This window comes from Prionailurus viverrinus, chromosome D3, assembly GCF_022837055.1.
Source record: "Prionailurus viverrinus isolate Anna chromosome D3, UM_Priviv_1.0, whole genome shotgun sequence".
Classification (NCBI taxonomy): domain Eukaryota; kingdom Metazoa; phylum Chordata; class Mammalia; order Carnivora; family Felidae; genus Prionailurus; species Prionailurus viverrinus.
In genome coordinates, this window is record NC_062572.1 from 23228853 (window position 1) to 23244594 (window position 15742).

The 15742-nt window shown below is 48.6% G+C and overlaps 1 protein-coding gene across 3 annotated transcripts in view; it reads right to left on the reverse strand.

Annotated features, from left to right (window-relative positions):
* OSBP2 (oxysterol binding protein 2) overlaps positions 1-15742 on the reverse strand; it is a 199447-nt gene that overhangs the window by 66107 nt on the left and 117598 nt on the right. Inside the window, exon 1 of one of the 3 annotated variants that reach the window (XM_047827713.1) lies at positions 15562-15637. The exons of the other annotated variants lie outside the window; for them this stretch is intronic. Coding sequence (XP_047683669.1) covers positions 15562-15622 — 61 coding nt within the window. The 5' untranslated portion in view covers positions 15623-15637. Of the gene's footprint in view, positions 1-15561; positions 15638-15742 lie in introns of those variants that run through there. 3 annotated transcript variants of the gene reach the window in all.

The following is a 15742-nucleotide window of genomic DNA, read 5'->3' on the forward strand; positions in this document are numbered from 1 at the left end:
CAGGGAATTCTGCACAGCCAGTCCAGAGCACTGGGGGAAGCCCACTCTGCCCACCTTTCTCCACTCCCCCCACTGCCATTAGCTCTCTGTTCTCCCTACCTGATGGCCTCCCCCTTACACATGGTGATACCCACATGCTCTCCCACGTGCAGCCCTCCTCAGTATCCCCAACATGTCGTTCTCTCTACCTGCGATGCCCCTGCATGCAGCCCATCCAACCCACCCACCCTACTTAGCTGCCTGCCCAGAGTGGGCCCTCCATGCTGGGCTCCCTGCCTACCTACCTGTTGCATCACTGCCCCCTAGCAGAGCTCATGGACTCTTGAGGGCTTCATGCTGTGTGAATAGGCTCAAATCTTCTCCACAGGGCATGAACTCCTGAGTTCTGAATTTGGCCAGCCAGGGCCATGCTCATCATCCATTCCTTCCCAGGGGCAAAGGAGTGGCAGGAGAGGAACCCATGTGGTGGCTCAGAAGGATGTGGGCAGGGCTCCAGCATGCCCAGCCCCTTTGGGCTAGATTCCTGTCACCTGGCTGTGGATGCTGTGTGTTCCATACAGCTACTGGGACAGTTCTTAGCATAGAGTGAATGACTAACCAGATTTCCTGATAAAATAGAAAAGAAAAATTCTACTGTCTTCTCTTACCATTTAATGCTCTTCACTCTGACCCAAAAGCATTGAAACATTTAAAACTTCCCCCTGGCATTTAGCGTTTTCAATAAGGAATCCCCCCCCAAATCACCACACTTAGCACTTCCCATGTTCTGCCCCAGAAATTGAGGCCCAGGCCTCACCAATGTGGCCTCTAGCTAGGCCAGGCTTGTTCAGAGTCCAGCAGATTCTTGGTCTATACCGTTCCCTTGCTGGCATTCCCCTGCCCCTTGACCATCCATTCTACTGACACACGATAAATGCTGGCAGAGCATGCAGGCTCTGGGTCCCACTTAAGCCTGTGATCTTGGGAAAGTCTTTTAGCTTCAGTTTCCCCATCCACAGAATGATACAGTACAATGATACAATAATCATCATATTTGCCACTACTGATTAAGCCCCCTTATGTGTGCCAAGGGCTTCACATTCCCTTTCATTTCAAGCTCCACAAAGTAATAGTAATAAGGATGAGCAGCTACCATGTGCCGGGAAGGTGGGGGGAGGGGCCTCTCATAGGGGCCTCTCATACATATTGCTCCCCACCTCCATCCTACAGGTATGCAGACAGAGGCTCCCACCAGGCAACATGCTTGTGAGAGAATGTCCTCCTTCCATGCATCACACCAAGTAATGGTGACCACTCGTGAGGTCAGATGTCCTTCCCAGGGTGGACATAAATGGGGTCAATGCTACTCTAAAGCCTCCTTTGTACAAGCCATACACCACCTGCAGAGCCAGCAGAGCTCACATCCTTTCCTGCCTACCTGTCCTTTTGGATCCAACCCACCAGTGAGGCTCTGCTCCGCCTCTTGCCTGTCAAGGGCCCTGACAGCTCGCTCAAGCCTAACTGAGCACCTGCCTATCCCCACCCCCTACCTGCCCACTCATCCTCATCCTCCAACACCCATCTGGGCACCACCTCCTCCAGGAAGTTCCTTATAATCTCCCACATTTACCTAAGAGCCCCACTTCCTCATACCTCTGAGCTTCCCTGGTTGTTCCAGGGGAGGCACTTACCATGGTAGGATGAGAAGATGCAAAGCAGGACAGATTCCACCCCTTGCTCCAATATTTAAATGCATTTGTATTTCTTTTAGAGAGTGTTTGTGTGTGTGTGTGTGTGAGCAGGGGACAGGGGCAGAGGGAGAGAGAGAAAAGAGAGAGAGAATCTTAAACAGGTTCCATGTTCAGCACGGAGCCTGATATGAGGCTCAAACCACAACACTGGGATCATGACCTGTGCTGAAATTGAGTTGGATGCCTAACCAAGTGAGACACCCAGGAGCCTCTATTCCTTCAATCTTGAGTTAGGAGAGTTCCAGTGAACCAGGAGAAACCTGTTTCCCAGAGGGAAAACAGGAGGCTGAGAACCCCAGCTTCAAGGGGAAGACACCAGCCAAGAATGCTCCTGACCACTCAGCCTCAGATGGCCCTTCCCTCCATTCACTTCCATGCTGGTGGGTTGGTTATGGAATAGCAATTTGCAAAGGGCCAAGTACCAGGAGTAGGGGGCACATCACAGACACAGGCGGAACCCAGGCCCCACCTTTGGGAGCTTACAGCCTCTGAGGGGGACATGGCTTGTAGTCAAACAACCCAGGTCCGCTACAGGAGGCAGGCCCAGGAGAGGCCTGAGGGGAGAGGTAACCTTTGAGGGGTTTGGGGAAGCTTCAGGAAGAACTAGGATGGGCACAGGGACTCCAAGGAAGAATCTGATTAACATGTGAGGGATGAGCAAAGGCATTCAGCTGAGTGGGCAGAGCAGAGTGAGGCTAGACTGGGTGGGCTGTGAGGCCAGGCCCAGTGAGGTCAGAGTTGCTAATCTCCAGGCACTGCACTAGGGGACCATTCAGTACACACACAGAAAATGATTAGCACAGAGAGCTAGTCTTTCACTTTGTGCCTCAGTCCTTCTTCCCAAGGACCTCAGCAGACACCTGGGAGCACAAAGCAGGGAAACACAAGATCAGTTGGCAAGCCCCAAAATGAACACAAAAGAACCCCACCTATGACTTTTTGAAGGACACCATACCCAACAGCAATTCTCAGCTGATGTTCCATGGGAAGCAGTCTCTGAGAATGGTACCTGTTCTAGGCCTCAAAGATGCAAAAACAAACAAACAACCCTCATCAAAACAACAGGCCCTCAGAACAGTCAAGTACCTGGCACTATATCATACCTACACTCTAGAAGCTAGAGCATGCTTGCCACTGACTCTGTTGGGAGCCTGTGCAAAGACACCTGACCTGCCTGACCCCATAAACTTGCCCTTGATGATGGCTCATGTTGCTACCATTGCCCCGATCCCCTCCTGTTTCCGTGACACATCACCCAGTCTTCGCCAAGCTCAGTTCAGCCTCTCTCCACTGTGCAAGTGCTGCCAATCAGAGCTGGGCTCAGAAGATGGAGGCTGGCTCATGGGTACACAGGGGCTCTTTGAGGCCACAAATGGGAAAGTGGCAACCTCAGCAGAGTTGCAGACAGGTCAAGGTCACCTGGCTCTGACCTCTGGTGAGTCTTCATGGCCAGGGCAAGGGGTCCCTATTTTCTGCTCTTTCAGAACTTCAGTTAAGCATCCAACTCTTGGTTTCAGCTCAGGTCATGATCTCACTGTTCTCAGAGTTCACTGCTGGTGGGGAGTTTGCTTAGGATTCTCTCTCTCCTTCTCTCTCCGCTCCTCCACTTCTCTCTCTCTCAAAATAAATAAGGTTTCTTAAAAAAGAGAACTTTACATTCCAAAAAGATGCAGAAGTTCTATATACAACTGTCCACATGTGCACACACAAGCAAATAAGTGAACGGCCAATGGCTGAATTCAGAGCTTATGAGAGACCCTGAATGGGCATTTCCTCATCTGTGGTTCCTGGCTCTGTTTGAAACACAGGGACACACAGATTGATTGATTGACTAATTAGTAGGTGTGGATATATATTAATCTTATTTCAATTTCCTAGCAATCTTGCCAGGTAAGTAGGTTTAATGCCATCTTTTAGACAAGAAAATTGCAGATCAGAAAGGTCAAGAAGCTAGCTGAAGGTCAGGCAGGCACTGGAGGTGTGGTTTGAATAGCCCATTGCCCACTGAGGAGCAGCCTCCCGTCAACAGACCCCCAGGGCTCCTTTTCACAAGCCCAGGTCTGAGGGCAGGACAGACACTAAGCCTTCTCAACCCACTCCTCTCTGTCATTTACAGAGGCGGGAGCATCCCCCCTCCACAGAGGGACAGGGACTTCCCCATGGTCACACAGCCCAGCAGCAGAGTCAGGAGAAGTACTCAGGCCCCCTGACACCCTGGATCCACGGTGGGAACCCACCCCCATGCAGAGTAATAGCCCATGTGATGAACCTCTACAGGCCCAGATGCCACCCTCCCACCTAAATGATCACTACCTGGATCTCAGCCCCTAGTGCCTAGGGCAGGCTGCTAGCCCAGCTCTCTCTTCAACCTGCACAATTTCACTGGGACCCTTCTCTGAGGGTAGATGTGTCTAGAATGGCCTCTCACTGCAATACCCTTCAATGTCTCTGAAAGGAGAAGGCCAGTCTCACCTCATTTGCAAGCTGGGGATGAGGGCCCCACCTGTGCCTGTTACACCCACACTTGAGGGGCCAAGAGGCTCCCACCTCCCAGAGCTGACCGCTAACCAGGCCCCCCGCAGGGTCCATCTCTGCGCTTCTCATTCCGCTCTTTCTAGCTGGCCAGGTTTGCAAGCATTATCCTGCCCACAGAAATGTTCTGTTTGGTCTTACAGAATGTTTACTCACATGGCACCAGAGGGACACACTCTGCAGTCTGCCCCCAGGGCATCTGACATTGAGTCTGAATCCTGGCTGCTCTTGACCCACTGTGCTGGCTCCTGGGGCTCCTTCCACAGCCGAGCAAGCTGCCTTCCAGGTCCTGTTCTAAGCACCATGCCCACCCAACTACAACTTCCACAGCTCCTCATCCTCAGACCTACTGTGGAGAGTGGGACACAAGAGAGGTAAGAAGGAAGGTCTGGTCTGGAGGGGTCTAGCAGTCAAAGAGGTTACTCTTGGGGCGTGTGGGTGGCTCAGTTGGTTAAGCATCCAACTCCTGATTTCAGTTCAGGTCATGATCTCACAGTTTTTGAGTTCAAGCCCCGTATCAGGCTCTGCGCTGACAGTGCGGAGCCTGCTTGGAATTCTCTCTCTCTCTCCCTCTGCCCCTCCCCCACTCATGCCGTGTGTGTGTGTGTGTGTGTGTGTGTGTGTGTGTGTGTGTACAAAACAAAAGAAGTTACTGTCATCAGTCCTGAGGTACAGCTGCTTTTTAGCTTTCAGACAAAGATGAGCATCCTCACAACCAAGCAGCAAGCAAGTGGATATGAAGTCCAATGCTCCCTGTCAGCAGCCAAATGTTCAAGAGAATGGTGACCAAGAAAATCATCAGCAGGACAATAGAAGAAAAACAGCTTAATACCTAACTGTATATTCTCTTCTTTTTTAAAAAATTAACTCCAAAATTCACCCTCAGAATAAATTCATCCAAAGTGATAACAGGAACATCATTTAAACTTTTCATTAAGAACATAACTGCATTAGAAATGACACTATATCCAAAATAAAAGTTGGAAATCAAAACCAATCTAAAACCAGAAGACATACTTTAGACAAAATTCACTTGGAAGTTTCTGTAAAGGATTCTCAAGATGGAGCCACAGCATCAGCTCCCAGTAAAATAAATTTCAAATGTTTGTAATTACAAACACTCCATGACTTCAGATGGTGTTTTCAGGAGACTCTGCATGATTAAACCTGACTCCAGGGCTGAGGCTTGGAGTCTACAACTTCAAGGATGTCTGCCCTAAACCAGGGCTTTATAAAGCTATTAGTGTGACCAGTCAGCAAAATTAATTACAAGGCTCATTACAGATCAGAGGGAGTTAATTTCTAAAAGGAGCTCTTTCTAACAAATTCATGTTAAGTGAATTTAACTGCCTCTGCGTCTTCTAGATCTAGAGAGTCAAAGAACCCTATTTTTCTTAGAGTTTGAAATTATAACAAACAATATGGTAAATACAGCAAGTTTCACTCGTGCAAAATCTCCAAAAATGCAAGTTTCAAGCATCAGGAACCGCAAGCAGGAGCTTCACCAGTTTGCAAGGCTTTAACCTTAACAACAGCTAAGGTTCCACCCCCCCCCACCCCCCCCTTCACGCAACGCTGACAAAGGGCTCCCTGGCTAGCACGCCTGCACACCCTTGGGCTGTCGTTTAAGACCACAAGACCACATTGCCTGCGGGCGGCATCCTCAAAGCTGGTCCTAGCTTAAACCCAGGTGGCCACTTACACGGACTCTCCTGATCTGTCACAGCTTGCTCAAAGGGCAAAGAGAAGTTGGTTGGGTCATGCACTGAGCACAGCTGACACCACGGTTAGCCCCAGGACCCCAGGACGAGGCCCTTGGGGGCAAAGCAGCAATTCTACCAGCGCTCCAGGGGCACGCGGGTCCCAAGCCTACTCTGGGGAACTAAGCGGGGGGAGGGCTACACACGGACCGCCTCTTCCTTATTTCCAGAAAGCTCTGTATTATACTTTGTTTCTTTTGCAGCTGTTAATCAGTCGGACGTGTCTAGAGCCACAGCCCTCTCTCCAAAATGCTCCGCGCTTGAAGCGAGTCCGGAGCGCACGCTAGCTAGGTACCGGGACAGGGGTTTCCCGAGGCTCTCCGTGCTCCCCACGCAGCGAGGGAGTGACATCAGAGGCTCGAGTGGACTGATCATGGAGCCCGCCCGGCGCCAGGCGGCCGGGCGTGCGCAGGGACCCGAGCCTTTAGGCGGAAGCCGGGCAGCACTAACCCTTCTTAAATTTATTCAGGCAGCCGGAGCTGCAGAAGGAGCGCACGGAGGCCGACTCCCAGCAGCCGCGTCCCTTCATCCCCGTGGCGGGGCAGCCTCCGAGTAGCCGGGCGCTACATGGCGCCGGCCCGAGGGCCCCAACAGACGCGCGCACAGCTTGGCGGGCCTCCCGGCGGAGGTGGCGAGTGCTCTCGGTCCCGGCGCCGCGTTACCACAATGCACCACTGCTGCCCGCCCGCCGCCCGGTGCACGAGCCCGTTAACCCCGTCGGCGCCACAGGAGTCGAGCGGAGCTCGAGCTGCGGCCTCCCGGTCTCTTCTCCCTGGAGCGGGGGCCCGGCCCGCCCGCCAGGTACCCCGTGTGACCCCGAGGGCATCCAGGTCGGACTCAGGTGTCCGGCGGGCTCCTCAATTAAACGTCACATTTTAATGAGAAAATCCGGCCGAAGGTGCCGCCTCCTGTAGCAGCAGGATTGGCGTTGCTTTATTTCAAAGGGAAAGGTGCCCTTGAGAGCTAAGGGCACATGGGAAATGAGGATGGCCCAGGGCCTGACGGTGATTCCAAGAAATCGGGGTCACCTCTGAGACCTGGTCACCCTCTGATTCCCCTGTGGCGCCCGGTGAGCCTGGTGCACCTGTTTCTGACCACCTGCAGACACCTGTCCACCGTCCTAGAGGAAGGCAACAGGCAGGGCCCAGGGAGCTGGCTACCTTGGCACTGCTACCGCAGGGCTGCAGGCACCTGGGAACAAGAGTCTCTCTTCTCTCCTCAGACCTCTCTGAACACAATTCGCCTGTCCAGCTGCCGGCACGAGTTCTCCATGGGATGTCTGATGGACAACCCAAACCTAACTGACCAAGTCTGAGCTCCCAATGGCACCCCCAACCTGTGACCTCATCCTTCCCACAGTCCTCCCCACCTCACCTAGGACACTGCCATTCTTCCAGTTGCTCAGGACAGAAACCTGGAAGTCATCCTTGACTCCTATGTCTCTTAGACCTACCTCCAGTAGGTCAGCACATCCTGACAAGCAATAGTCTTAGAATACAGCCAGGATCTCATCCCTTCTCACCACCCCCACTACTGCCACCCAGGCCAGACACACCATCATCTTCCCTGTGGATTCTTCCAGAGCCTCCCAGCAGGTCTCCTGCTTCCACTTTGGTCCCTCACAGCCTACACTGAATACAACAGCCAAAAGAATCTGTTCCAATGTATCCCAGACTCTTGTCACCCTTCCACTCAGTGGTCTCTACATCCCCACAAACATACCTATCCTGTCTCCCTCCCTCTCTCAGCTTTAGCTACACTGACACCTTGGCTTGAACACTCACTGGAAGGCAGTCTAAGCCCAGGCTGGCCGTTCTTATTGGCCCTGGCTCCCACCTTACTCTGCCCTGTTTAGATCTTGTTTCCCCCACTGGCCTACAGATTCTGGGCCCTGGGACTGGGTTTCAGCCCTCGTTCCACCCCTGACAAAGCCCTCCTCAACACCACCTCTTCGCAGGAGTTCAGTCAAGGGAATTTACCAAATGTAATCTAATGCAACTGAGTCAAGTTTCACCAATTTAAAGGTTTTCAAATATTCAATGAAGCTCCTGTTATAATAAACTCAGGGTAAGCAGTGCTGGGTCAATAATTCCCTTCTGCGCCTTTGAAGCAACTGATATTTCTTCCACCTAGAGGATCAATCTAGAGCAATTGTGTTAGATTTGCTGGCCCAGGGGATATAAGGCATTTAGCCACTCTGGGCCTTGAATTTTTGGCTACGAAATGAAGAGCATGAGAATAATGCAAATGGCCGCCAGTGAAGGAGTGCTGACTGAATGCCACATGCTGGGCTTCAAGCTTTACCTACATTTCCTGCAGTGCCTCATGGTAATAGCCTTTGGTACGGTCCACCAACATCTTTTACAGATGAGGAAACTAAGGCTCTGAGGTAAAGTGACTTGCCTAGGGTCACCAGGCTTGGACCCAACCTGTTCTGGCTGACCTGGTAGGCACACTCTGAACCACGTTCTGTGGGGTCCCTTAGGCAGAATATTGCTCCCCAGGCTCCCAGATGCCTCGTAAGGAAAAGTGGGGTGAGACTGGAACAGTGCTCTGAGTGCTTTGGGAACCTTTCATGAACACACTAGCTATTTTTAAAAGATTTGCATGTAGAAGAACAATCCAACCCAGGATATTTAACCAGATACTCTGAGTTTCATGGACTCTGGAAGCTGGAAGAATCTTTCAAACTCAGAGCTGTGCCCTCCATCTCAGAGCTGAGGAAGGGGAAGGCACAGGGGCTGAGTACCTGGTGCCTATCCTCACAGTGAGTGGATGCTGGGGTCACCGACCGTGTTTCCTTTGTCCACTTCCCCTTACTTAGAGCTGTATAATGGAGGAGACAGGGAACAAACACACCCAGGGAGGAAACTAAAACAGTAAAGAGAAATATGGAAGAAAATCATGCAGTCCTACTAAGGCAAACACATATCTTCTCCTTGCTACATAATTGTCTTCTGCTATAAGTGATGTCAAACAATTATCAGATTCTGCTCATGTGAAATACTTTAAAAATCTGCAACCTAGCTTTGCAGGCAGCCAGAACAGCATCTATTTGTCCTTAAAGGAGAAGATACACTAGCTGAAATGTCTTAGTTGACCCAGCAGCGAGAAATCCAAGAGACAGAGCAGGAGATGATGGATGGGTAATTCAGGCCCTGAGGCCTGTCAAAGTTTCCTTCCTGTCCATGTGTGGGTCAGGCTGAACCCCAGTCCGCTCCTGCCCCTCATCTTCATGTGTGCATAGAGGGCAGCTCCTGAACAGCTCCAGGTGGACAGCCACCAACATCTTAAACATGATGTCCTAAAATCAAGTGCACTAACTCTGTAACCTTCCTGAGATCCACTCACCCCAAATACCCTGCACTGACAATCCTGGAGGCAACTTCAACCCTGTCTCTAGGCTGTAATTGACCCTACATCAAGACCAGTTGATTTGGCCACGTCAGAGTTTTTGGCTTCCCCTCATGTCTATGGTGACCACTCCTTTGTCACAGCTCCTCTGGGCTGCTGCTGCTGCAACAGCCCCCCTACAGGCTGACCTCCTCACTTCTACTTGCTACCAGGACATTGTTACACAGGCTCTGTTTCCAATATGTTTCCTCCTTTGCTCAGGAATATGGCAGACACACCCACTCAGCCAAAATTCACACATACATATCTGTGTGTGTTTGTGTGCACATGCATATGTGGGGTAGATAGGTATACTTGTTGTCCATCCCAGTACTGGGGGTAACAGAGAAATAGGTACCTGGAAACTGGTCCCAGGCCTCAAGAGGGGTGGGGGAACATGTGGTAGCACACTGTAAGAACCACGGACACACACCCACACCCTCCAGCCCAGAATAATAAATCCCCTGGGATTCATCACAAGTGAACAGTGGGAAAGGAGCACAAAGTTCTGCATCCAATGCCATTTGTTGCAAAACCTAGAAGCAACCTAACGATATAACAGCAGGCAAATGTTTATTTCATCAACTTCGCGGAATATCACGGAGCCATTTAGACTTATGTATGTGATGACTCTGCAGAAATAAGAAACTGTGCTTAAAAAGAAAATGCTGGGGCGCCTGGGTGGCGCAGTCGGTTAAGCGTCCGACTTCAGCCAGGTCACGATCTTGCGGTCTGTGAGTTCGAGCCCCGCGTCGGGCTCTGGGCTGATGGCTCAGAGCCTGGAGTCTGTTTCCGATTCTGTGTCTCCCTCTCTCTCTGCCCTTCCCCCGTTCATGCTCTGTCTCTCTCTGTCCCAAAAATAAATAAACGTTGAAAAAAAAAAAAATTTAAAAAAAAAAAAAAAAAAAAAAAAAAAAAAGAAAATGCTAAGAGGAAAAAGGCAAATCATGCAATATATTTATAATTGTGTGAAAACTATCCATACACAGAATGTTAATATAGTAGGATCATAGGCGAATCTCCCCCCGGCCTGGGCTCCCAGAATGCCCCAAGGTTCTTTCTTTCCCAGGACCTAACTCGCCCTACTGTGGGGGTTCCTACTTACTTGTGTATCTCCCACACCAGACTGCAAACTCCTTAAGGGCAGAGACTGTGGTCTTTTCTTACTGCTCCCAGCCTCTAGCATGGCCCAGCACATGGTAGGCACACACTGAATAAATGAACACAGGAATAAACAAATAAATAAATTCATTGATAAATCAATCAATGAAAGCAACTTTATCAGGAGCCCTATTTGGTCCAGCCTACACACTCACACACTACCTTCTTGCCTTCCCAAGCTTTCTGTCACCATCCTTCCCCTCCCAGCAGGTGGCCCCTCATAGATGGCATTTCTGGTGCACACCATCAGGCAGCCCCTTCCCCTCTGCACCTCTGCCCTTGACTGGACCTTGACTAGACCATGCAAAGGTGAGCACAGGCTGAGGAGGTCCTCAAGGGCAGGATCCAATGGCGGCTTCCTGACCTGAGTTGGTCACAGCCCTCCACTGCTGTGGGACTTAGGGACCTTTGGATCCCCCTCTGGGCCTCAAACTCATCACTAATGAAGGGTTCAGGCCCTCAGGAGAGAGGCATTGACCTCTGTGTTGTCTGGAGAATCAACCTCTCCAAGGGCCTGCCTAGCATACATGTTCCTTGTGGAGGTATCTTAAGAATGAAGTCCTTTAAAACAGCAGTGTTCTAAGAATAGCTGCTCATAGATGCTGACTGCTATCCTCATTAATAAATGATTCTGCACCAAAGCCAAATAATTAATTTCAGAGCAATTTATGATAATGTGTTGCTAGGCAATTAAAATAAATTTCCGAGGGGGGAAAACTTCAATTTGTTGTTGATTATTTTAGATCAGAAAGATGGAATAGGGGAGAATGCACTTGGTCAAACTAGCTTAAAAAACGGCAAACACAAGATAGAGTTCACTAGGGACAGTGCCTTAGGCCTGACTCTGCCTGCATGTCCCTTCTGCTGCTAGTAACAGCCCCAGAGACCACTTCTCTGGGAGCTGAGTCTGGTGGGCTTTGCTCTGGAGTGAGCCAGGGGCTACTGTATCCCTGCACATATGTTTGGAAGAAGTGGCCTGCCTGAAGACCAGGTCGCCTAGAGGACCCCGTGGAGAACGAGGGTCAGGTCCCACCAGGCAGTTCTGAGGATGCTTGGCCTCTTTTCAGCCCTTTTTATTCACAGAAGTGGCTGGCCCCCAGCTGGCCCATTCGATTGCTTATACCACTTATTGACCAAAAGGCCTTTTGCTTGTTGAGGTCTAAATAACACTTTGACCAACAAATCCCCCAAGACATCCAAAGGGCTGGGATTCCCAGGTGATTAGTATCCATTTGTCTAGTCTTCAATTATTTCTTTTTCAAAAAACTTATTTAAAAAAAAAAGCAACAACAAAAATGATTGAAAATACAAATCTATTGCAGAATGTTCCTCCTTCATGGAAAAAAAAAAAGTACAAATTAAAGCAGCTTTGAGGTAGGTAGCTTTTAAAGTATATTAAAATGGCCCAAAATGTATTGAATTATTAACACCAAATGCAAATGAGATGGCAGTGAAGCTGGCATGCTCATTCATTGCTGGTGGCATGGAACAACAGTATGCTCATTCCAGAAAGAGATATTACAGCTCATCAAGGTGCTGTGATGATGTTGCCTTTCTCAACTCAGTAATCTGACTCCTGGGAATTTTCCCTCAGGAAATAATTCAAGAGATGCAAAGAGCATTCAGTACAAAGACATTCATTGCATCATTATCTATAATAGCATAAATGGGGAAACTCAAATGCACAAAAATCAGACGGTAATTCAAAACATTAGAGTACATCAACTCAGTGGAATATTACACAGCCATTAAAATGATCATTATAAAGATAGAGAGACTGTAAGTTATAACGTGGGGTGAAAAAGGCAGAGCATAAAGGCCATATTTAATATGATGCCAACGATGTGAAATACAAGGGTATGTGCAGAGTGGGGAAGAGAAGGTAATGTGCAAAAGTCAAAAACAGTTTTGTGAGGGTGTGAGATTACTGGGGAGTTACTCATATTCCAAATGCTCTTTATCTTACTGTGGAATCTTTTTCCACAACAACAACAACAATTGAGCAAGCTACATTCAGTCAAATGAATTATTTGAAACCCTTTTCCAAGGGGCCAAAGGAGGTACAGAAGAGTCAGCCAGCCGGGAATAGGTGCCCTGCCCTGCTTAGGGAGCATGGAGTATGAGGCAACAGGATGGCAGGGGAACAGGATGGGTGGGACCAATGAACAGGAAGTCATGGCAGTGGAACCAAAGCAGTCCCAGCATCACTCAGGCTGCCCTGGGGAGGCCTGCACTTAGGGTTCAGATGCATGGGTCTGAGCACAGAGCTGCAACCCGCTCACCAGGTGACATGAACCAAGTGCAGGAGCCTCTCTGAGCCTCACTTTCCTGATTCTCATCCAGATACAGTGCTCGCTCCCTATTATCGGCTGAATTGTGTCCACCCAACCCAAATTCATATGTGGAAGTTCAAACCCACAGTACCTCAGAATGTGACTGTATTTGGAGAAAGAGCCTTTAGAGAGGTGACTAAGGTAAAATGAAGTCATATAGGTGGGCCCCTATTCCATATGACTGGTGTTTTTATATGAAGAGATCAAAGGGCACCTGGGGGGCTCAGTCGGTTAAGCATCTGATTCTTTTTTTTTTTTTTGATGTTTATTTATGTTTGAGAGAGACAGAGGGAGAGAGAGTGCATGCGCAAGCAAGCGGAGGAGGGGCAGAGAGAGAAGGAGACACAGAATCCGAAGCAGGCTCCAGGCTCTAAGTTGTCAGCACAGAGCCCAACGTGGGCTCGAGCTCATGGAGCGCGAGATCATGACCTGATCCAAAGATGGATGCTCAACCGACTGAGCCACCCAGGTGCCCTAAGCATCTGACTCTTGATCTTGGCTCAAGTCTTGATCTTTCAGTTTGTGAGATTGAGCCCCGAGTTGGGCTCTGCACTGACAGCACAGAGCCTCCTCAAGATTCTCTCTCTCCAACCTCCCCGCCCCTCCCTCACTTACTCTCTTTCTCTCAAAAATAAATAAATAAACTTAAAAAAAAAGAAAGAAAAAAATTAAAAAGAAAAAAAAAGAAGAGGAGATCAGGACACACACAGACACGTGCAGACACACACAGGACACACACAGACACGTGCAGATGACCATGTGAGGAGACAACTAGAAAGCAACAACATATAAACCAAGGAGAGAGGCCTCAGAAGAAACCAAACCTGCTGACACCTTGATCTCAGACTTCTAGCCTCCAGAGCTGTGAGGAAATACATTTTTGTTGCTTAAGCCAGCCAGTATGTGGTATTTCATGGCAACCGGAACAAAGGTATACATCTCCCTTTGCAGAGCCACAAGGATGACATCACCAGCATGGGGTAGGAACTCAAAAGACATTTGGGAAAAGTGAACCAGGTCTGAGGCAGGGTCTTGGCACCCTGAAAACCACTGCCTCAGACAAGGCCTGTGCTGGAAGACTGGGCCTCAATGTCTATCGGTGAGTTAGTTTAACTGTGAAGTTTAGAATGGCTATGGAGTTCTGCAAGACAGCTTCTGTGATCCTCATGGCAACTGGGATGAGGTTGGGCAGGAGAGACAACACTGTACATAGCTGGCAAAATGAAAGTTTAATAAAGTTAAGGGGTTTTATTCAAAGCCAAAGAGCAAAAACAGACCAGAGAAGGGTCACTAATGCAACATCTTAAACCTCCAAGCTCCACTTTTCCACACTACTAAAAAATAAGGCTCTGACTGATTGATCTTACAACACAAAAGCTTAGAAATTCCATAGCATCAAAGCCACCATAAATCAAGTTAAAAGATAAGCAACACAGAAAATACTTGCAAAATACATAATTGACAAAGGAGAAAGAACCATAACTCAGAATGAGCTCCTACAGATCAGCATAAAACCACAAATATCTAAACAGCAAAATGGCAATAAATATAAATATACAAGTCACAAAATGTGCATGATTGGTCAATAAACAGATAAAAGTAGACTCAATCTCTATCAGTAATAAGAGAAATGCAATGACAACCCACACTGTTGGGACATATAAATTTATGCCCTCTTTTTGGCTGACAATTTGATAGTGTCTGTTGTTATCCATCATGGGTATCCTCTGGATATAAACTGGCAATCCTACTGCTAGCAATCTATGCTTTGGAAAAACTTACACACATGCACAAATTTGCATGCACAAGAAGGTCTACTACAGCATTACAGTGAAACTAATAAAATGTAAAGAACCTACTGCCCATCAAGAGGGAGACAATTAGAGGCGCCTGGGTGGCTCAGTCAGTTGAGCGTCTGACTTCGGCTCAGGTCATGATCTCACGGATTATGAGTTCGAGCCCCACGTCGGGCTCTGTGCTGATAGCCCAGAGCCTGGAGCCTGCTTCAGATTCGGTGTCTCCTCCTCTCTCTGTCTCTCCCTTCCATGCTCATGCTCTCTGTCTCTCAATAATAAAGAAATGTTTAAAAAAAATTTTTTTAAAGAGGGAGATGATTAAATACATTATGACACACTTTAGAATTCCATGCAGTTATTTTAAAAATGAGATCGGTCTATATGTACTGACACATAAGGATCTCCAAAATATATCAGTAAGGGAAAAAGCAAGCTGCTTATCAATATGCACAATACGATCTCATTTATATATATGTAACTATGTGTGTGGGGGTGTGTGTGTGCTTACATGGCTTTGTAAAAGCATGGGAAAAATCTGGAAAAGTATCACTGGTAACCAATGCATGTGTATATTCCTTGGGAAGGAGGTACTGAAAGATGACTATGTTGTATGTTATTTATTCTAGAGTCATTTAAATATTTTACAAATTTGTATTTCCTAATGAATGTTATCTCTCAACAAATTAAAATTGGCAAGAATCAACTCCTGCTTGTGTTGAATTCTGAGACCCTACAAAAGACTCTCTAATGGTGGAAGGTCAGGCATGAAGGGAGGTTCATAATGAGTGAGTTTTGGGAGCAGGAGGGTCCAGAAATCACATCAGAGAAGCCACCACATCAGTGCACACAGACCAACCTGGAAGGCAGCAATCAGAGAGGGGCTGGATCATTTGACGCACCCGTGGCACAATCCCCATGAGGCGGAGGAACAGAGCCGCCCATGGTGACGGGCCCTGCAAAGAACGGACACAGATGCAACCAAGTGTGGGAGGCAAAAGGCTCAGGCACCTGTCATTTGGCCAGGTTGCAGGCCTCAC